The following is a 22,987-nucleotide window of genomic DNA, read 5'->3' as shown; positions in this document are numbered from 1 at the left end:
GAGTAGCATCCAAGGATCTGCAGGCCACTCTTGCCTTGTCAAATGTGGATGTTCATGACTCAATGATTAGAAAAAGACTGAACAAGAATGGTGTTCATGGGAGGATAACCAGGAAACCACTGCTCTCTAAAAAGAATATTACTGCCCATCTGAAATTAGCTAAAGATCACATAGATGATCCCCAAAACTCCTGGAACAATGTTCTCTGGACGCACAAGTCAAAGGTAGAAATTTTTGCCTTCAGAGACAAACGTGATGTTTGGTGAAGAACAAACACTGATTTTGAACAGAAGAACCTCAGCCCAACTGACAAGTATGGTGGTGGGAATGTGCTGTTTGAGCCTGCTTTGCTGCCTCAGGACCTGGATGACTTGCCATTATTGACAGGCCATCCGTTCATGAGCTGAAGCTGTACCAAAAATGGATCATGTAGCAAGACAATGATCCTAAACATACGAGCAGATCTACAAAACCATGGCTGTGAAGAATTCCTTCTGACGTAGTCAAAGTCCAGACCTAAACCCCATTGAAATGTTGTAGCAGGACTTGAAGTGAACTGCTCATGCAAAGAAACACTCAAATGTCACTGAGCTGAAGCAATTCTAAATGGAGAAATGGGCCAAAATTCCTCAAAACCAATGTGAGAGATTGACCAACAGTTACAGGAATCGCTTACTTGAAGTCTTTGCTGCCTAAAGGGGTGCCAACAGGTACTGAATCTAAAGGTTCACATTCTTTTTCACACATGGCTATGTGAATATCAGTTGTGGATAAATAATGTTGAAAAAGCATCATGTTCATATGTTATTTGTTTAGTTGGGTTATCTATTGTTCTTTATCTAGGACTAGCAAAAAAGCCCGTCGTACAACAGGTGTAGAGGAGCAGTCTGGTGAGGAGATTAGTGGGTTTTGGCCCCTCTGCTAGGCCAGAAGGTCCTGGCAGTTATCTTTCTCGGAACTTGGAACTTCCATAGAAGGCCGCAGTTCCAAGAAACGTCGCTAAATGGCGCCAGAGGGCAAAAACTATTTCTTGGATCTTGGAACTTCCATAGAAGGCTGCAGTTCTGAGGAATGTCCCTAGATGGCACCAGAGGGCAAAAACTATAACTCGCTTGGAGGAGCCGTCTGGGCTTTTATATATATAGATTATGGGGTTAGATTTAGATCTAATAATATTTTAGGTTAGAAATACGTGGCAATCCTAAGGGGTTCGTAGACTTTTTCTCGCCACTGAAAATAGAATGTTTCCAGTGGCAACAGATTTATGTTAGAGTTGTAGGAACATAAGGAGAATTTTTTCTCCTACTTGTTGGTTAGACAATATAGGAAGGAGAACATAAGTAGTATAAAAGCAATTACCGGTGTTGAATTATAATGATCTCTTGTTTCATATTAAAGATTAGATGCCTATAGATTATACTGTAATGGTAATGTACATGTTAATTGCAGTGTGGATTTTGCAGGTACCTTCAGTTGACCAATTGAGAAATAAGATATATACGATCATGCTCTTGAATAAAGTAATATTATTATTATTATTTATTTATTTATTTATTTATTTATATAGCACCATCAATGTACATGGTGCTGTACAGATTACACAGTAAATAAGTTATAAATGGCTGTGGAATGGAAAGCTGTACTCATGATAGATGTTTAAAAACCCCAGAGCTCATTTATTAGTTATTGGAATAGGTACAGACCAGAATTAATAACTCTCGATATACTAAATAGGAGATAATTCTATGTATGTAATAGCAACGAGGATACTTGTACATGGATTTAAATGTATGGAAAACTGTAAACAATAATAATCTCCACTGTTTTACAGGTGGAACAAAGTAGTGATGGTTCAGTTAGGAAGATTGATTGCTGGGCAGTGCAGTGGGGGCGGGTCTTGCACCTGCTGCAGACAGTAGGACCACTAGGGAAGGAAGCAGGTTTAGTTTCCACTCTAATATTTATCCCTGTGTACACCCTTTTATTTACTCAAATAAACTAAATGGCTGGCATTCACTGCTATGGCAAAACTGAACGCCACTCTTTTTTCCATAGGTGTGAAATGTATGGGAGCCTCCCACTGAGCTTCATAACTAAGGAGGATGTTAAAACTGAGTTTATCATGTCCAAAACCAACATAGCTCCTCTTTACCACATTGGGTTTCTCCTTGGCTTGGCTTCCTTATCCAGATTAGCTGGGAGAACCACCTGCCACTATTGTACATCCAACCAGAACTTGCTCCAAGTTCCTATTTCTGAAAATTCTAGAAAACCATTTGCTGAGCAAATGCTTTCAAACACAGTTTGATACAATTTGATATTAGAAAGCAAGTAAAATGTTTTATACGTTAGAATTTACAGTACTAGGAAATCTAAATGATGGATTTATAGTTAACCTATAAGAAACTTCAGGCTTGACTAACATGGAAATGAGATTTGATTTTGAAGGGTAATTATTAGGGGAATAAGAGTTCTATCATTCACACTTCAGGTATCAGAGTTTATAGCTATTGAGTACTGTGGGAATTTTCTGTGCGTAGGCCTTTGCTTCTGCCATGCCCTTTGGGACCATTGCGCATAGGTTAGCAGTTAACCTGTAGGAGTGTAGGTTGAGGGCAGGAGAATAGGGAACCAGGACTCTACTGTGCCTCTGCATGGGCTAGTTTTGTTTCTAGGTTTTTGACTTTGTGTAAGACAGGATTCTGAAAGTTGGTGTTCCAGTCACTGCCAAATAGTTAGACTAAGTCTTTGTTGTGCTGCCCTGCTATTTAAGTACATATTAGCACATATAAATAGACAGCTTGAAAATGATGACCTACATGTTGGGCTTACTATATCATAAACAACAAAAATAATAGTTGTCCTTTGCATAATTCTAAAATTCAGTTTTTCAAATGATGTGACATCTAGGGAATGTCAGCATCCATACTAAGGCTACTGTACCTTGTCTGGAGTAGCTCAAGACTGTCATGGGGCTTTCCCAACATGTCATGAGAGGAGCCCTGCTTGATCAGCTCAAGGGTCCATCTAGTCCAGCATTCTGTTCACACAGTGGCCAATCAGCTGTTGAGCAGAAATCCATAGGCAGGACACAAGCACCCTTCCACCCATGTTCCCCAGCAACTGGTGTACATAAGCTTACTGCCTCTGCTACTGGAGGGACCACATATTTATCAAGACTAGTAGCTTTTAATCCTATGCATGTGGCAGTCTTCATTAGGTATTTCATGTTCTTGAATGACCATGGTGATGGTGATTTGAATGTTGGGTATCTTCTATTTAGCTCCTTTGTCATGATCAGACCGTTTCTGCTGAGGTTTGGATTTTCAGCAGCTATCTCCCTCACAGCGGTGGTGAACCTATTATGATGGCCTAGCTAAAGGTCTTCTGGAATCTAAGGGATTCCTGAATACTCTCAGGAAATTTCCTATAGGCATGCCTGACATTCCTGTCGATGCCTTCCTCTCTTTGAAAGATATGTAAATTATATTTCAGTAGACATGATTGTTCCTAAGCATCCATACAGAGCTTCTTGGCCCCTTGGGTTTCCTGGAACTTTGAATTAATGAAGCAGGCAAGGGGGTTGCTAGAATACAGGGGTTAGAAGACTAAATGTGACCTGACAAAACATATGATCAAGCCTATATCTGTAGGATGCTATCCAGTGAGCCTTTTCCACCGGTTCAGGGCCTGCTGCACTCTGGTTCACAGGATGATGCAAAAGAACCTTTGAAGGTCCATTGTGATATGTTTGAGGATAAACCTGAGGGAAGGGGTCAACACATTTTTGGCTAGCCTTATTATCCAATCAAATGCTACTTGTTATCAAGACGACCCCCCCCCCCAAAGGGGAAGGATCTTGTCCCTGACATTGTGTTGTGCCTCTGAAATGCAGCACAGAGTAAGGGGGAAATCTTTGCTCTCTAGTTCTAAGCTTGTAACTGAGAAAAGGGATTTTGTTGAATGCAAAAGCAAGCCTCTACCCCCACCCCAAGAGTTTGTTGGGGGAAAGACAGAGATTTGCTTTGACTCTACTTGCCAGGCACTTGGAGAACCCATCAGCCACAGACACACGTCCATCCACACCTCTACCTCTCCCCTTCAGCACGGAGCAGAAGCAGAGATGTATTGGCTTGCCCTGCCTCTGCACCTAGTAGGTGCTCAGAATACACATCGGATGCAAAGACAGCCCCATATGACTCTGTCTTTCCATCTCCAACTCAGAACTGGAGAAAGGAGGCAGAGAGTTGTAATTGGTCTGTATTTGTGCCCGGCAAATGCAGAGCCAAAACAAATCCGAGTCTATAGCTGAACATTGGGACTGGGGAGGAGATGGGGTTCATCCCTGCTTCTCTATAGCTCTAGGGCTTGGAGGAATTCTTGGGCTCCTCTTGCTCATCAGAGCCTGCCTGACCCCTTGACATGGTGAGCAGGGGAAGCTAAAGTGGTGAGGGGGGAGATTGTCAAACTGATAACATTGTTCCTATCTGCCTGGACTCCACAGATTCCACAGTTTAGTGAAGGGATTTCTCTGGCCTGCCATTGGTCTTGCTTTGTGGGATGATTTTCAGTTATTGTATGGATTCAAGATTTGGACAATGTGCTGCTCAGCATCCCTGCTCAAACTTTGCCCATTGTGGCTTATGACATCTAGCAAACGTTGATTGGCCAGTTGAGTACAGGAGGTGATAGGTATTTTGTTACAAAAGGGGGTGGTCCTGACCACTTTGAAGGAGGCAGTTGTAAGATCACTCCTAAAAAAAGCTTCCTTGGACTCTGAGGATTGGGAAATCATTGGCCTGTTGAAAATGTTCCAACCTAGGCAACTCCAGTAAGTATTGGATGAGTCTGATTCACTTCAGTCCATACCAGTCTGCTATCAGCCCTGCTTTTGGCATAGAAACTGCCTTGGCTGGCCTGATAGATGACCTAAGCCAAGAGGACAAGAAGGAGTGCAATCTTGCTAGTTCTCCTGTGTCTTTTGGTGGCTTTCAATACCACTGGCATCTTTCTGACTAAGCTGCCTTGTTTGAGAATTGGGGACAAATGTTTTTGTGGTTCATTTCCTACCTGGAGGGCCAATTCCACAAGGAGAGGTGCTGGGGAAGTAATGCTTGGCCCTGTAGCATTTTTGCTTCAGGGTCCCACAGTGTTCTTTTTTCTTTCCCGTGCTGTTCCATCTATGAAACCACTCAGTGAGGTCACCCAGAGTTTTGCAGTTAGGTGTCACCAGTATTGTTGATGATTCTTAGCTCTATTTCTCCTTTACATCTGCCACAGGTGAGGCATTGAAAGTGCTAAATGGTGAGTAGAATCAGTAATGGACTAAATGAGTGCCAATAAACTGAATCTCAGTATTGGCAGGATGGAAGTACAGTTGATGGATGGTTCATTTGCTCTGGGAGGTGGTGTTTTATTTATTTCCTGAGGAAATAAATGCAGTGAAATATATTAATTTAATTAAGTAAATGCAATGGAAATATATTTAAGCATTAGGCAAGCCTTCCTGGAGTGAGGAACACAAAGTGGTGTGCTTCAATGAGAAGACCTTTCCCCCTGTCACCATACAGCTCTCCTAAGGGAGCCCGTGAAGATGACCTCAGTTCACCAGCTGGTTGACATGGTCTCTTTGATACTCTGGTTCCAAATTATGTAGGGCTTCAAAAAGCTAACATCAGTACTTTCAATTAGAGTCAGAAACAGGCCAGAAGCCAGAGTAGTTACTTTAAACGCTGGCAAGGTAAGTTCCCCTCAGCCAGTTCCATTTAAAAGCATTTGGCAACTCTATGTAGAGCACTGCGGTAATCCTACCTGGGAGGCTACTCAAGCATGGATAACTATGGCCAGGCTATGCCTGTCCAGGTGGGGCAATTGGTGCACCAGTCTCAGCTGATGAAAAGGCACTCTATGCCATCAACACCATTTGGGCCTCCAGTGAACAAACCTGGAGCACAGTGAGCACACCTCTTATAGAATCATAGAATAGCAGAGTTGGAAGGGGCCTACAAGGCCATTGAGCCCAACCCCCTGCTCAATGCAGGAATCCATCCTAAAGCATCCCTGACAGATGGTTGTCCAGCTGCCTCTTGAATGCCACTAGTGTGGGAGAGCCCACAACCTCCCTAGGTAACTGATTCCATTGTCGTACTGCTCTAACAGTCAGGAAGTTTTTCCTGATGTCCAGCTGGAATCTGGCTTCCTTTAATTTGAGCCCGTTATTCCGTGTCCTGCACTCTGGGAGGATCGAGGAGAAATCCTGGCCCTCCTCTGTGTGACAACCTTTTAAGTATTTGAAGAGTGCAATCAGGTCTCCCCTCAATCTTCTCTTCTCCAGGCTAAACATGCCCAGACGTGTCAGTCTCTCTTCATAGGGCTTTGTTTCCAGACCCCTGATCATCCTGGTTGCCCTCCTCTGAACACGCTCCAGCTTGTCTACATCCTTCTTGAATTGTGGAGCCGAGAACTGGACGCAATACTCTAGATGAGGCCTAACCAAGGCTAAATAGAGAGGAACCAGTACTTCACATGATTTGGAAGCTATACTTCTATTAATGCAGCCCAAAATAGCATTGGCCTTTCTTGCAGCCATATCGCACTGTTGGCTCATATTCAGCTTGCGATCTACAACAATTCCAAGTTCCTTCTCGTTTGTAGTATTGCTGAGCCAAGTATCCCCCATCTTGTAACTGTGCCTTTGGTTTCTGTTTCCTAAATGTAGAACTTGGCATTTATCCCTTTTAAATTCCATCCTGTTGTTTTCAGCCCAGCACTCCAGCCTATCAAGATCACTTTGAAGTTTGTTTTTGTCTTCCAGGGTATTAGCTATCCCACCCAATTTTGTGTCATCTGCAAATTTGATCAGCGTTCCCTGTATCTCCTCGTCCTAATCATTAATAAAAATGTTGAAGAGCACTGGGCCCAGGACTGAGCCCTGCGGTACCCCACTCATTGCCTCTCCCCAGTTTGAGAAGGTTCCATTGATAAGTACTCTTTGAGTCCGATTCTGTAGCCAGCTGTGAATCCTCCTAATAGTTGTTCCATCTAGCCCACTTTTAGCTAGTTTGTTAATCAGAATATCATAGGGCACTTTGTCGAAAGCTTTGCTGAAGTCAACATATATAACATCCACAGCATTCCCCCAGTCCACTAGGGAGGTTACCTTATCAAAAAATGAGATCATTTTTAGGAGGAGCACACCATCTTGAACAGGTTGAACACCACCTCCCAGGGCAAATGAACACTCCATCAACAGTACCCCCATCTTGCCAATATTAAGGTTCAGTTTATTGGCACTCATCTAGTCCATTACTGATTCCACTCGCTATGTGAACTGCCCTGGAAACATTTATTGAAGTGCAGTACACAAATTCATTAAATAAATAAATTTCATTTAACTTAGATATTGCAATATTTTAAATTAATCTGAATCCTTTCAGCACCATATCTATATCCAACACTTTTGGGATGAGTCTTTTTTACAAGGTTCTGGTTGGTGGATGTCAGGGTTCTAGTAAAAAACCCAAAGTAAATCCCACAAGCCTGAAATCTGCTCACCTTTGTTTTACAAGGCAAGGATGGAGTAGAATCAAATGTGTTGGTGGAATAGAGTGTAGGGTTAGAGAACATGTTACGGCTGTAGGGTAAGGAAAACAACTATGACAAAAAGATAGTTGACTGTTCAGGATAAAGCACTTCTTATGTGCCACCAGATTTTTTTATGTTTTAGAAGCTACTTGAAAAATTAATACTCAAATGTAATGCCAGATACCGGATTTTACAGTTGTGCAGTAAAAAAAACAGATAAATGTAGCTATGCAGTTTTCCATTTTCTTGGGCGAGTAGGATTTGCCCTCCAGGAAAGCAACTGAGAGACACATTACATCTGTCTCCCACTTTCTACTACCATACAGCTCCTTTCTCCTATCTGTTAGTGTTGAGAGAGAGGGCAAGAAATAGTATTAAGGTTTGAGTGATCTCAAAGGGAAGTCTGCAGTAGTAGGGAGAGGGGGGAACCCAGCCAGGCTAGAACAAGCAGAAAGGGCAGTTGTAGGAATAATTTCTAGAAAGTGGTACTGGGGTTGGGAGGAACCAGTGAGTTAGAGGTAGGAGAACAGAATGTCATGTCTTCTTCCTTGCTGTGTGCTTACTGCAGCAACAAGAGAAATACTGACTATCTTTTTTCAGATCAGCAACTTCTAACATGGCTTCTACTTCAGGTGCATGTCTTGACATTTAAAAAGTCAGGGAGGACTTCCTGGACAGTGAATGCTGCTCTTTCAGTGCAGGAAACCATACAATGTATGTGTAATCTCTTGCCCAAGCTCTCACGTTCACTGGCTTTAAACAGCAGTGTTCTGTAATGACAGAGAGAGTGTGCATAGGAGGAATGTAAAACTCTGCTTACAGACACTATAAAAAGATTATTTCCATTTTGGTTTATAGTCATCTTTCTTTTCTTTCAGTTGTACTCGCTGAACGACTACAAACCTCCTATTTCGAAGGCTAAAATGACACAGATCACTAAGGCAGCAATCAAGGCTATAAAGGTAGGACACTGGCTACTGCTTTCAGATGTCTCTTAGCTTGTTGTTGACTTTGGTAATAGAGTGCAGTGTATATATTTTCCAGATCATTACTTCAATTACTTTAAAAAAAAATAGTGCCAAATAATGTTCTAATTAATATGTAAAGTTTGACATTCTGACTATGATCATGGTATTTTTCTTCATTCTGAACAAAATAAATTTGCTTGGAAACACGTAAAGCATTATAAATCAGACATTCAGGCAGCCCAGTAGGTTTCTTTGTTTCATTTACTCATTCATTTTAAATGTGTTTTTTAATTTAAAAACGGACAAAACAGGAAATTTCTTCACAAAAAAATCAAAACACTTAAAAAAATCCAGACAACAAAAGGGGAAAGTATTTATCAACTCTACATTCTAGGGAAAAGGAAAAATGGTCACAGGATTTCTAAGCAATATTGAAAACTAAAATAGATGCTATTTGATTCGCAGAAGATGGTGAATGGCGAGTAATTAATTATATAATTATTCAATTTTTCAGTTCTCTCCCCCCACCCTGATATTCTTAACTATTACAGCACAATCCCATACTTGTATACTTGTCCTATACTTGTATACTTGTCATCAGTATATGCCCATCAAATAATCAATACAGAAAAACTAACAATATTTATTTTATTACATTTCTGTACCACCCAATAGCCAAAGTTCTCTGGGCGGTTCACAGCCATTAAAACAACAAGCCGCATCATGAAATACAATATGAAATGTAAAACTTTAAATCTACAATATAAAATACAAACTGCAATAAAACGTAGGAGCAATGCAGAGATTTAAAATGCAACGGTCCTGTTCAGATGACACTTCAGGCTCTGTGGTTAGCAAAACTGTGGTTCTCTGGGGTTAGCGCTGACCACAAGCTGTGCATCGCACACAACACTTTAAGCCACGGTTAGAGCCACTAACCCTGCTGCAGACAGTCCGACCGGGGTTAGAAAGTGACCAGATTTTAGCAAAACACCTTAAACCCTGCTGCTTAACCAAAAGCCTTAACCAGCAGGGTTTAAGGTGTCTTCCGAACAGGCTCAATAACAGATTTAAAACAATAGAACTAAAAGAGTAAAATGCCTGGAAAAATAAAGTCTTGGGGAGCTCATTCCACAACTGGGAGCCACAGCAGAAAGGGCCCTCTTCCTGTTAGCCACCTGCCTCATTTCCTTTGGCAAGGCTCCTTGAGAAAGACTGCTAAAGACAATCTTAGGCAGGTACAAGGATACTATTCTTCAGATAACCTGGCCCCAAGCCGTTTAGGGCTTTGAATGTTAATTCCAGCACTTTGAATTGGGACCGGAAATGAACAGATAGCCAGTGCAGATGGAAAAGCACTGGCATAATATGATCATGTTGGTCAATCCCCGTTAACAGTCTTACAGACTGTTTTATACTTGCTGAAGTTTCCAGTTTGTTTTCGAAGGCAGACCCACATATAACACATTGCAACAATCCAAATGAGAGGTTATCAGAGCATGGATAACTGTAGCTAGTTGCTAAAACAAGAAGGGGGATGAATTTTGATAAAGCTGCACCCACTATATTAAAAAAATCCTTTTTGTTTTCTTTTAGTTCTACAAGCATGTTGTACAAAGTGTTGAGAAATTCATTCAAAAGGTAAGTTACTAAACAAAATACAGATGTCCCATTATGGCTGTAGTATTTTGAGCACATATAAATCTAGATATTCAAAGATAAAAGGTATTAGTGGCATTTATGTTAGTGAAATCTACTTCATAGAGTATGTGTATAGCATCACATCCTTAAAAATGTAATCCTCAAGATAACCAAGGAAAGTCATTTCATGCTGAGGCAGCGGTTTCATTTTTAGTGTTAAATAAGAATTCATTTATTTAAAAGATGTGAACACCAACTTTTAGGGTAACACACTCCTAAGGCAGCTTCAAGCATTATAATTCTACAGTATGTAAACAATATGGGTTCCATCCAACATAACCTGAGCAGAATTCTGCTCGCAAAATGTTTCTTTTCTGGAGCAGAGTTTGGGGGTGGGAAGGGGTTTAAGTTCCACCAATTTTGTCCATTCCATTGGTGAATGGACACGATTTGGTTTCATCCTATATAATTTGAACTTAATACATACAGCATATGTTTACCATCATTTTGGAAGTGAAAGTTGTCCAAAGTTGTGTGAAACTTTCCTAATAGCTGAAGTTGTAATGAAAGCTTGCTTTTTAATCATGCATCATTCTACATTGTGAATAATGTTGTGCCATGCACACGGTGCAGTATAGTCATCTGTACTAAAAGAAAACACTGAACAAGCATCACACTACTTATGATAGTTAGTCTGTTCTTGGAAGGCTTAAGCTACTTAAGCCCAATTTTATACAAGGTTAATAAAAGAATTAGAAAATTTTACAGACTAAAACAGTATCTTCAATTTTGTTGCAATTTTATAAATACTTTGAATGCAGCTAGGTCAATAGTTCCAATTTGCTATTATAATTTCCCCTACCTAGATTTCTATAATGTAAACCATAGACAGGAAATTGTTCACGTATAAAAACACTGTATTCTTCTTATTTTCTTTTATAGTGTAAACCAGAATACAAGGTGCCTGGATTATATGTTATTGACTCTATCGTTCGCCAATCTCGACATCAGTTTGGACAAGAAAAGGATGTGTTTGCTCCTAGATTTAGCAATAACATCATTAGCACTTTCCAGAATTTATACCGTTGCCCTGGAGATGACAAGGTATGATATCTTTTATATTTTTCCTCCAGAAGTAAACAACCCAGTTACTATAGTTCAGCTTATGTAAATTTCATTTTAGTATTATAGGCAATCCAGCTATGCATCTATTTTTTCTTGACAATAACCCTGAGAAATAGGCATAAGTTGCCAGTGATAATTTGTGGGGAAAGTATCTCAATAATCTTTTCACCGACCTTAATGCTAGCTCATGTGCTTGCTGTGAGGAGAAGGGACGGGCGTGTGTGTGTACGTACGTGCATGTATTCATGATTTATTTATTTATTTATTACATTTTTATACCGCCCAATAGCCAAAGCTCTCTGGGCGGTTCACAAAAATTAAAACCACAGTAAAACACCCAACAGGTTAAAACACAATTACGAAATACAGTATAAAAAGCGCAATGATGGATAAAGGGGTCGGTGAAAGAGAAAAGAGAATGGATAGGGGGTGGATGGGGGCATGTGATGTGTATGCATGTGTGTCCTTCATGCATTTCTGGGTTGCTGTAACCATAGTTTGCCTTGATATCTGAACAGGGCAAACTATGATGAACTCTAACCTCCAAATCATGGTTTAAAGTGGGTTTGCAAATTACAGTACATCACCAACATAGCAAACAATCTAGAAATGGAGGAAGGAAGAAATGGAAGAGGAAATTAATGTTGAAGAGGGCAAGAGGGAGCACATAAGCCTGCAGCACGTTCCTTATCTTCCAAACAGTGCTTTGGAGAATTGTCCAAATTGAGCCATAGGCTCACATACTTTACTCTGAAATCTGTTTAGTTCAGAATAGTAGAGGTTTATATAATGCAAATAACAGTATTAAATTTTGTGTCGCTGTTCCTTTTAGAGCAAAATTGTTAGAGTCCTCAACTTGTGGCAGAAGAACAATGTGTTCAAAAGTGAAATTATCCAGCCTCTACTGGATATGGCAGCAGGAATTCCTCCCCCAGTTGTGACCCCCGTCTTGCCTGGGACAACTGCTACGATGAGTAACAATACACCAGGTAATAAAATGCATGCTTGTATTGTTTTGTTTTTACCTTCATGTCATTGTCCATGTTCAAAATCTGTTTATTAATGCTTTATCGTGGCTTTAATTTGGCAAAGGATGATATGTGACTTCTGCGTAATTAATTTATTACAGTTGTGCATTCTCTCTTGGTGTATCCAATGACTGTTTTATGTCTGAAGTATGGATGTTTACTTCCCTGGATTGATATTTTAATCCTGGTGTTTTGACTCTTAGGTAGTATTATGATAAATTGTTATAAGTTGATGATAAAAGTAGTTTCTTTAGGAAGAATCTCTCTGTAGTTTTTCTCATTTAACCCTCTGTAGATAGAAAAATAAACTGTGTCAAATCAGGATCAAATGCACCCAAGAAAGCCATACAAATGAAACACCTGGTGGTAGTTATTAAGTATGGCCCTACTTGCAAGTAAAAAATCATGCCTTTATTGACATCTTTCTTTTCCCAGTAAAGCAATGTATTTCCACATAAATCATCATGGACAAATAACACTGCGCAACGTAAAGTACCCTATTTCTTCAATTCTAAGACACACTTTTCCCCATATAAACATCTCTAAAAATGGGGTGCGTCTTAGAATCGCGGGTGTGTCTTAGGGTTTTTTTTTCTGTTGGTGGTACTGAAATTAGTGTGCATCTTACAATCGAAGAAATACGGTACATTGGACCCCACAATTTTTTAAACATATTATTTATTTATTTATTTATTTATTTATAACCTGCCCTTTTCCCAATACTGGGACTCAAGATGGCTTTACAAATTAAAACATGTTCGGTTAAAACAGAGATATACAAAAATTTAAAAATAATTAAACCTGCTACAATATTAAAACATTTAAAATACTTTTTTTTTAAAAAAAATCCAATATATAAACAATGCATAAATAGAGGTTCAGACTACTCCTCAAAGGCCAGCGGAACAGAAAAGTTTTAGCCTGCTTCCAGAAACACACCAGGGAGGGAGCCAGTCTAGCTTCCCTGGGAAGGGAAGCATGCCTATCTGTCTATAAGCATGCCACAGTTTCTCCTAATCTTAAAAAATCATCTCTTGACATGCTTTCACCGTCCTGTATCCTTGTTACCTTTTGTCTCAAAAGTTTTGGAACGGGTGGTCTACTACCTTTGCTTTGGATCCTTTTCAGTCTGGTATTCGTCATCTTCATTCCACCAAGACCGCGCTTACTAAGATTACTAATGATCTTCTTCTTGCCAAGTCCAAAGGCCTCTACTCTGTCCTTATTCTTCTGGACCTTACCGCGGCCTTTGATACAGTCGATCACGATCTTCTGTTGGACTCCCTTCGCAACCTTGGTTTTCGAGATTCAGTCTATGACTGGTTCGTCTCTTATTTATCAGGACGGTCATTTAATGTGTTGGCTAATGGCCTCTCGTCTGCTTCCTTTCCCCTTTCAGTCGGGGTTCCACAAGGCTCTGTGCTTGGCCCGTTGTTGTTTTCTCTTTATACATTATCTTTGGGTAATCTTATTCATTCTCATGGTCTTCAATACCATCTGTATGCCGATGGTACCTTTCATCTCCTGATTTGTCTTCCGATGTTCAGGATCATATCTCGGCCTGTCTCACCGATGTCTCAGCCTGGATGCTTCGGCATCACCTGAAACTAAACATGGCAAAAACAGAACTGCTAGTTTTCCCTCCTAAACCCTCTCCTCTTCTCCCATTTTCTATCACAGTTAATAATGTTATACTCTATCCTGTTGAGGAAGCTCGTAGTCTTGGTTTTATTTTTAACTCTTCACTTTCTTTTTCTTCCCATATTGAGGCTGTAGCTAAGTCTTGTCATTTCTTCTTGTCTAACATCTCTAGAATTCGCCTGTTCTTATCGGTCTCTTTCGCCAAGACTCTCATTCATGCCTTGGTTATTTCCCGCTTGGACTATTGTAATCTCCTGTTGACTGGTCTTCCTTCTTCTCATCTTTCCCCATTGGTTTCCATTCATCATTCTGCGGCTAAGTTTATTTTTCTGGCTCGTCATTTTGATCACATCACCCCGCTTCTAAAATCCCTTCACTGGCTCCCTATCTCCTACAGAATTCAATACAGGCTTCTCCTTTTGACTTTTAAAGCTTGTCATGGTCTGGCTCCTCCCTATCTTTCATCTCTTATTTCACTTTACTGTCCAGCTCGCACCCTTCGCTCTAATAACACTATGTCTCTTACTCGCCCAAGAGTTTCTACTTCTCTCGCTCGTCTTCGCCCGTTTTCGCTCGCTGCCCTCTATGCCTAGAATTCTCTTCCAGTGCATTTGTGAACCGCAATGTTGATCACAGTTTTTAAATCTTATTTGAAAACATTTCTTTTCTCAAAAGCTTATAATCTGTAGTGTGACGACACTAGTTTTTATTATTTGTTTTATTGTCCCCCATGCTGTTTGGCCTTTCCCCTCCCTATTTGTTTGTTACGGTGATTTTAGAATGTAAGACATATGGCAGGGTGTTTTGTATTTTGTTTCATTTTGTTCTGTACAGCACCATGAAAACTTGATGGCGCTATATAAATAAATAAATAAATAAATAATGGCGTTCCAGAGCCCTGGGACAGCCACCTAGAATAGCACAACTTGAGCAGTCTGTGCACAATCACTACATTTCATGAATAGGACAGACATATAGCTCATCATAGCTATGTTTTTTTAGCATTGCCCGTAGAGATGACACTTCTACTTTTTTGGTGCCATAACTGGTAGGAGATACCACTCCTAAGACTGTCTTGCTTGAAATCCCAAGCAAAGTGGCTATATCCCTAGACTTTTAGGCGGGAACCCCTCCCCCACCGTCCACTAAACATGCTCAGGGGTTCCCGCCTAATCCCCTCAGTTCTCTTCAACCTCCTGTGGGTCAACAGCTTGTGGAGACTTCTCGTGTGTGGTATACTTTACCTCAGCTGAAAATATTCTATTTTCAATTCTTCATTCCTCTGTCAGAAGGATAGAGGAGTGAAGGGGACAGAGTGAACTTTTCCATACTATTCCCCACACAGGAACACAGGGGAGAAGCAAAGACAAGCCAGCTCAGTCCCCTTGCCCCTCCATCACCTTCTGATAGAGGAGCAAAGGGGTCTGAGTAGGCTTGGCTTGGCTTTCTGTAGCCAAGGAATGCTGGGGAAAGTCCACGGGAACCAGTTTCCCCACCCTATGGTAGAGGACACGGAGCAGGCAAAGCACTTGACATGCTGCTCCCTCTCCCAGTACAGAAGGAGACTAGTGTGCTCTATAATGGTGATCCTTCTGTTATCTGTGATCAGAGATAATTGAGGATTCCTTTCCCAGTCCCTGGTAGCCTCCAGGTCTGGAGGAGGGGACTGTGGAGGGAGCCCAAGCCTCTGGGAGGGATAGGGAGCTGGAGGTTTCCCATCCCTACCCTAGACTCCACCAAGGATACTATATGGTTAGCTTTAGAGCTAGATTTGGGATATTTACACCATCATCGATTGTTCAACTTCCAAACAATATAGGTATTTAGGCATTTACGCAGGCAATGTCCACTATATTTGAAGAAGAAAAAAACTCTTGGCCACCATTTGATCATGCATTTGGAAGTGTATGTGACGGCCCTTTGGTTACAAGTGTCATGCTACATTCTTCATCTGAATAGGACTAATTGTTCATCAGTTGTAACACTCTGATATGGCACGAAGCATTGTGAAAGAGTCTTAGCAAACATATTCCATAGGTTGCATATAGGGGCAAGCTTGTGTCTTACATTGGTAGTTCATGGTAGTTCGTCTTTGAAACCAATCATCACATTTGAAGAATTTATTGATTCTTTTAGGAGACCATTGACATGGTGTCGTGGATGTTTTCAGGACAACTCTCAATACTTTTTGCAGAGATCTTTCTGTAAATGAAGCATCTGTAGGCATGATGAATAATTAATAAATTTAATCTGGGTTTGGCAGGGTGACTTTGCCCCCTAGCACGGTGCATGGTTTTCCAGTTGTCTCAGTCATTCTCTAAGCCATAAGAATAAAAACATTAATTCCTTCATTAAATAAGGATGGGATCCCTGAAACAGTTCACACTTTGCCATGGTTGAGGACTAACTGGAACATAGAGTTGTAGAAAACATAAAAGTTTTATGTATATTTTCCCCCAGTGCTCCTGGGGTGTATTTGATTCCACCTGTCAGTGGAGGGTTAATTAAGCATGGCCAACTGCTTAAGGTGGGCAACTTTTTTGCCACATGTCATTACAGCAGGTTGTGCACTGCACCCACACTCAGACAAACACACATGCACAGTCTTTCCCATGCCTCTGCTCGCAACCGTCTAAATGCACATGCACAATATGGGCAGCAGGAGAAGGCACACTATTTAAATGGGGAAGATGGTGCATGAGGGGATGATTCCCCTGCACACCATCTTCTCTAGTTAAACCATGCTCCCAGCAGCCCACCAAACACCTGAGGAAGATGGTGCACCAAGATGACTCTTCTCACGTGGCATCTTCTTGAGCAAAATTGCAACAGCAGCAGTGATGCTTGGGCAAGGGGGGCAGATTTGGTGGTGGCGTGGCAGGGGCAGCTTGGACACCTACTGAAGGACACATAGAAGGCCTCCAAGGCCTACATGTAGCCTGTTGGTTGCCCATATCTGGCTTAAGTGGCATTAAGGTTTCACATGCTTGGCTGTAAAAATCTGGATAAGTTTGGTTGATTTGTATCATTGACATTTGCTGCGATTGTCTAACAAGTACATGAAGAGAACCTCCTCCCTTTTTTCATTGGTTCCAGGAACTCCAGTGACACCTGCTACGCCGGCCAATGTGATCCAAAGTTTACCCGATCCTTGGGTGTCTCAGATAACTAATACAGATACCCTTGCTGCTGTAGCACAGATCCTGCAGAGTCCACAAGGCCAACAGGTAAGATGTGTTTGCCTTTTCAAAAATTTCTTCAGACTTGAATAATGATGATTTTCCCCTGCTTTTTTTAATCATCCATAAAGGATATAAGAATAATTTAAATTTAAATATATTTTTTAACCCTGTTTTGATTCTTAGTTTATTGGAAGGATGATTCCCCCCTCCCCATTTCTGTCTATGGAAAACACATTTTAAGAGTACCTGAGCATGCAACACACTTTAATTACCAATGTCAGAACTGATGTTTAACTCAGGATTATGTAGATGATATTAGCAAAAATTCTGTCATTTTTCTCCTCTACCCCATTCCAGCTTCAGCAGTTAATACAGACATTGCAAATGCAACAGCAGAAACCACAGCCATCACTACTTCAAGCACTGGATGCTGGTCTCGTTGTTCAGTTACAAGCCCTCACTGCACAACTTACAGCTGCGGCCGCTGCCACCAATACACTTAATCCACTAGAGCAGAGTGTCTCTTTTAACAAGGTAGAAGTTGATTTACCAACTTTGAAGAAACATTTTGTTTCTAATTTGTGTTGTTTCACACACCCACAAGCAGGTAATCGATGTTATCACCATCTGTTTAGTGCTCCGCTTACAGTTCTTTATCTCATGTTGGGAACTGCATGCATGGTCCTGAGTGCTGGATCATTCCATCAACCTTTCCCTCAAATACCATATACAACTTTTGTAGCTAAAAGACTATATTATGAGTTTTTTCCCTTGCAAACCTGGGGGCTTGTTGTTGGATATCAGTAAACTAGTTTATGAAGTCTGATTTAAACCTTTACTCAGGCATGTAAAACAACACAAGGATCCATATGGTTGGTACCATGTTTGCATTAGTTTACTGATGCCTTTTCATTAGTACACTAGCATAATGGAAACCTGAAACATATATAGGTAACCCAATCTAAACATTACACTGGCTGCACATGAGTAACAGTTTGGTGGTGGTGGTGGTGTTTTTTTAAAAAATCCAAATTACATTTAATCCAGTTTTAAGATGTAGCTCTGTTTTATATTCTTTATTCTCCTACTATTGTATAGCTTACCTGTATTTTTACCATTTTCACATGCCAACTACAATAAATACATTACTTCATTTGGACAATTAACTTACAGTTTATTAATCATGTGTTGGTTGGGTGCAAGCATACTGGCTCCTGACCATTTGCCCATTTCCATTTGCTAAACAACCCAAGAACTGAGTTATTCACCATGACATTTGAACCCAGAATTCTGGGCTGTTGAAGAACAAACAACCCAGAGTTTAAATCCCAAAACAAAGTACAGGTTAAAACACTAGATGATTCTCCCTCAACAACCCAGAATTGTCACGATAAAAAGCAAAGTGGAAGTGGGCAAGCAGTCAGGAGCCAGCATGCTCACAAACAACCCATGGTTTGTTAATCAAGGGTTTGTTTGATCATGTGAACCAGGTCAGTATCTGAAACATCCAAAAGTGTACATATCTAATTGATTAAACAGATGCAGCTAGCATGCCTCCTCTTTTTATTTATTTATTGCATTTATATACCGCCCCATAGCCAAAGCTCTCTGGGCGGTTTACAAATGACATTCTTTTAAAATAATGCCATTAGTGGTGTGTATAGGGAGCATTTCTAATGCATGATTTGCTTTCTCCTAGAAGCTGATGGATAGGTTTGGAGATTTTGGGGAAGAACCTGACATTAATGAAGAGCCTAAAAAAGAAACGCCAGCTTCTCAACTGTAAGATTTTGTTTTGGTTTGAAGTAAATGTTCTTCATTTAATATGTTAACTAGAAATAGTTTGGAAAGTGCATCTGCAATCCAACTACCTTTCTATGGATCATGATTTAAAAAAATTGTCATGTTTTCTAAGAGTTGTTTTTTCAGTCTTTGTAAGGAATATAAACAAACTAATTTGTTTTCTTACTGCTAACTGTGTCTAATGTTTGGTTAATTCCCACATATTAATAAATCTTTACTGCAGATTTGCAGTGGATTAAAATTTTAATGGAATTTACTTAAAGGCCTCCAGCCTTTGTTTTAGTGAAACAGTTGTGTTTGCCGTTATTGGCATGTTTCTGATTACTAGCAGGAAAGAATCCCAATGTTCAAAACATGGGCCTCAGTATTAGAAATTTAATTTGAAGATTTTGCTAGGTATTTTCTATATAGCACCTATTTCAAGGCATATGAATTTAAAATGAGTAAAAAGCTCAACATAAAACATGTTTTATGTTGGGGAAGAATCTGACATTAACAAAGAGCTTTACGTGCTTTAATTTTACTGTTCTATCCTAGGGCCTCAGTACATGTTACATAAGTTCTTTTCCTCATGTTTCATTCTCAAAACAGGTCTACAAATTATGATAGGTGGAGAAATAGGGGGTGCGTTCGGATGACACTTTAGTCCACGGAGTGGGAATAGTCCACTTCACAGAGGCTATATGCGGGGTGCCCTTGGGTGACACGGAAGTGCTGCTCCGTGAAGCGGACTATTCCCACTCAGTTGAGTTATCGTCTCCCCCCCCGCCGCCTTTGGCTCTCCCAACCAAATGGTGCTGCTGGTTACAGCTTACCTTATCAGGATGCTGCTATTCTGTGTTGAGGAGCAACGGGGGAAGGAGAGACACACTGCATGGAGACATGGCATGGCCGTTGCCAGAGCAACAGCTGCGGATGAATCCCAGCTCCTGTCAAGAGGAGAGATGGCTCTGTTGGCGGTTCTTTCTCCAGCCACGGCATGTCTTTTTGCAGTGGCCATCACAGGAGAAAGAAGCTCCAACAAAGCCATCTCTCCTCTTGACAGGAGCTGGGATTCATCCGCAGCCAGTGCTCCAGCAACGGCCATGCTGTCTCCAGTCATTGGAGGCGACACGCCCGCAGGTTCTCACTGCACCCGGCGTGGAGGGACAGGCAACAGGGGCGCCTTGGGTGCTGATATGTTCTTTGCTGGCAGAAGCCTCTTGTCTGACATGCAAGGAGAGTGCTCGAGAGCTTCCTCCTTCTGCGGTGGGTACGTGCCAAGGAACGCTGGCACGCCCCTGCCACAGAAGGAGGAAGCTCCAGAGCGCTCTCCTTGTGTGTCACCTAACAAAAGGCTTACACCGGCGAAGGACACATCACGCGGGGAGAACTTCTCTGCTGAGAGGGCATTAGTTGGCTCGATGGCGCCTCTTCCGTCCCCATCTAGTTTCAAGGCAGAGAGCAGGGAGAGCTGAGGATCACAGCTGTCTCCACTCTCTGCCTGGAAACTAAATGGGGGATGGAAGACGCTGCAGCAAGACAACTGATGCTCTCTCAGCAGAGAAGTTCTCTCTACGCTGATGTGTCTTTTGCCCTCGTCTCCATAGCAGGAGGGACGGGGCTGGCTACAACAACACTGCCCACTGCCCCGTTGCTATGGAAATGACAGCGGCAGAGGGGCGCGCAAGGATCCAAGCTTCTGCTGTGACAAGCAGAATGGATTCTTTCCCCTCCCATCCCCATTCACGAGAGCAGAAGGGCAATCCTTTGCTGAGGCAGGAGGGAAGCTTGCATGTCCGACTCCCCTGCTTCAGCAAAGGATTGCCCTTCTGCTCTCGTGAATGGAGATGGGAGGGGACGCAGAAGAATCCATGCTGCTTGTCATAGCAGCAGCTTGGATCTTTTCACGCTCATCCCCCGCCCTGATATTGGCGGATGGATTTCTCCTGTGGTTCAGCGTTTTATGTTCAGCCGCAGGAGGCATCCTTTGCCCCCCCTGTTCCGTGATCCATTTGGGGATCGGCTCAAGGGGATAGAAGGATCAGGGGGTGGAGGCAAGGGTTGTGCACGTCTATGGGAACATGTGGGGTCCCGCGATTGGTGGTGCCCCACCTGGGGACAGCATGTGCCCATGCCAGGAAGAACATGGGGGAACCAAGGATCATGCCACCTCACCAACGGACGGGATGATTGACAGCTGCCCAAGCACTTGCCAGCATGGGATTATTTCCCCTGCCAGAGGATCCCCCCCCCCGGGCTAGAGCAGCCGGGGTTTCTGCTGCTCTTGCCTTGCGACTCTGTCGGCAGGGGAAATAATCAACGGAGCGCGCCACATGACCCAATAATCAACAGTTGTGCAAAAACAACAACTCTGCAAACCGTTGGTTATCTTCATTGGTTATTTTTTGGAAATACCCAACCGTGGTGTGGCTTTTGCCTGACAGACGACACGATAGTCAACAGTGAACTATTTAAGGAACAGTTGACTAATCTAATTGTGCATTTTAGGCCCCTTGTATCTGAATCTGTGAACAACTCACTTTTCCATCAACTAGCCGAACAATTACAGCAACAAAACATCGAACATCTTCGTCAGCAGCTTCTAGAGCAGCAGCCTCCAAAGGTACAATGCTCTGCTTTTTGGACAATACGTGTAATTGATTCTTTTTTTCATTTCTTTTATATTATGTTGATGATTCTAATCAGCAAAAGATAGGATATACTACATGTTCTTTACATAAAATAGAAAACTATTATAACTGATTTGCTTTTGAACATTTCTCAGCTATTGGAGTCAGTAGTTCAAAGAGAAATACATACACACAAGCTTTTTTTTTTAAGAGATTACCACTCATCAATTGTCACTTAGAGGCACTTCACTGAGTTCTAAAGTAGTTTATGGGGTTTGCAAAAGTGGTTTAAAGAGAAACTAGATTAGGTAGTGGGAAAGTGGGATGCACACCCTTGCGACATTCCTTTTAAGCAGCTTTCCATGTCTGAAGCTCAAACAGGGAGGCAGAGGGTTGCACACATAAGCCATGCTTAACGTTCTTACAAACTAAGTAAATTCAGAATGCATTATTGCCCTCACTCTGGATAAACAAACACTTTTGACCCCTTTCAAATCAATCATTAAAGGGGATAAGGACTTCTTGCCACTGTCAAAATGTTCATAAAACTGTCCACAGCTTAACCTTAATGAAAAAATAATTTTGCAAATGAATAAATTAATACAAATAAAAACTTGGTTTGTTTAATTAGAATACAGGCTTTGGGTTAATTTGGTGCAGAATGCATTTCTCCTTTTGTGGTACAGTGTATATAATCCTAGGCATAATTTAGAAAAGACCTTATTAGTAGGTAACTTTCCTTTCTCCTTTGTGGTCTCGGTGCGTCACTCATATAGGCTCTGCACCTGCATGGAGCCTCACATTGGAAAAACTTCTCTAGCTGAGCCGTTGTAGGCAGGAACCCATCCCCCCATCACAATTGCACATGTCCCAATGGGTTCCTGCTTATTCCCTCAGTTCTCTTTCATCCGCCATTGTGGCTACCTCAGTTTGGAACGTCTCCATTTTTTCCTCTGTTGTTTGAGGCATCTTTGAATTGTAGCTATCTATTTTTCGTCGTCTTTTTAGCCTAACATTTTCTCTATCTACTAGAGTAGTTTTTGAATCTATTGTTGAGCATTGCAACCCTGGTTTGCAGTTTTGTAATGGTACAAAGTGGGTTTCTACTTCATGACAGTGTCTGAATAGGAATATAGGAAAAGACAGAAGTTTGTAAGAAAAGATCCTGACAGCAGAAACAGTGCTAAAGTAGGATTTAGATAATAGTTAGTCAACAAATTGAAGTAATAGAGTCTGTAAAGACACTGAAAAAACATTGGGCAAACTTTGAAATGAAAGAACTTGTGAACCGCCCAGAGAGCTTCAGCTATTGGGCGGTATAGAAATGAAATAAATAAATAAAAAAAAAATCAGATGCAGCATATGGCCTACAAACTAGTTTTATGAGCGCATATTGATTTTCT

General features: G+C 41.4%; 1 protein-coding gene across 7 annotated transcripts in view; it reads left to right on the top strand.

Moving 5' to 3' along the window:
* Window positions 1-22,987, top strand: part of SCAF8 (SR-related CTD associated factor 8) — a 97,287-nt gene that overhangs the window by 16,779 nt on the left and 57,521 nt on the right. For 4 of the 7 annotated variants that reach the window (XM_063124515.1, XM_063124516.1, XM_063124520.1 and 1 more), the window contains exons 2-9: window positions 8,463-8,546; window positions 10,149-10,193; window positions 11,136-11,297; window positions 12,151-12,307; window positions 17,084-17,214; window positions 17,527-17,703; window positions 18,869-18,951; window positions 21,463-21,577. In XM_063124515.1, coding sequence (XP_062980585.1) covers window positions 8,463-8,546; window positions 10,149-10,193; window positions 11,136-11,297; window positions 12,151-12,307; window positions 17,084-17,214; window positions 17,527-17,703; window positions 18,869-18,951; window positions 21,463-21,577 — 954 coding nt within the window. The remainder of the gene's footprint in view (window positions 1-8,462; window positions 8,547-10,148; window positions 10,194-11,135; window positions 11,298-12,150; window positions 12,308-17,083; window positions 17,215-17,526; window positions 17,704-18,868; window positions 18,952-21,462; window positions 21,578-22,987) is intronic. The other 3 variants (XM_063124517.1, XM_063124519.1, XM_063124518.1) reach the window with 3 other exon arrangements.

This window comes from Elgaria multicarinata, chromosome 4 (assembly GCF_023053635.1).
Source record: "Elgaria multicarinata webbii isolate HBS135686 ecotype San Diego chromosome 4, rElgMul1.1.pri, whole genome shotgun sequence".
Lineage (NCBI taxonomy): Eukaryota > Metazoa > Chordata > Lepidosauria > Squamata > Anguidae > Elgaria > Elgaria multicarinata.
The sequence above is the reverse complement of the archived record's forward strand: the minus strand, read 5'-3'. Positions and strand labels throughout refer to the sequence as shown.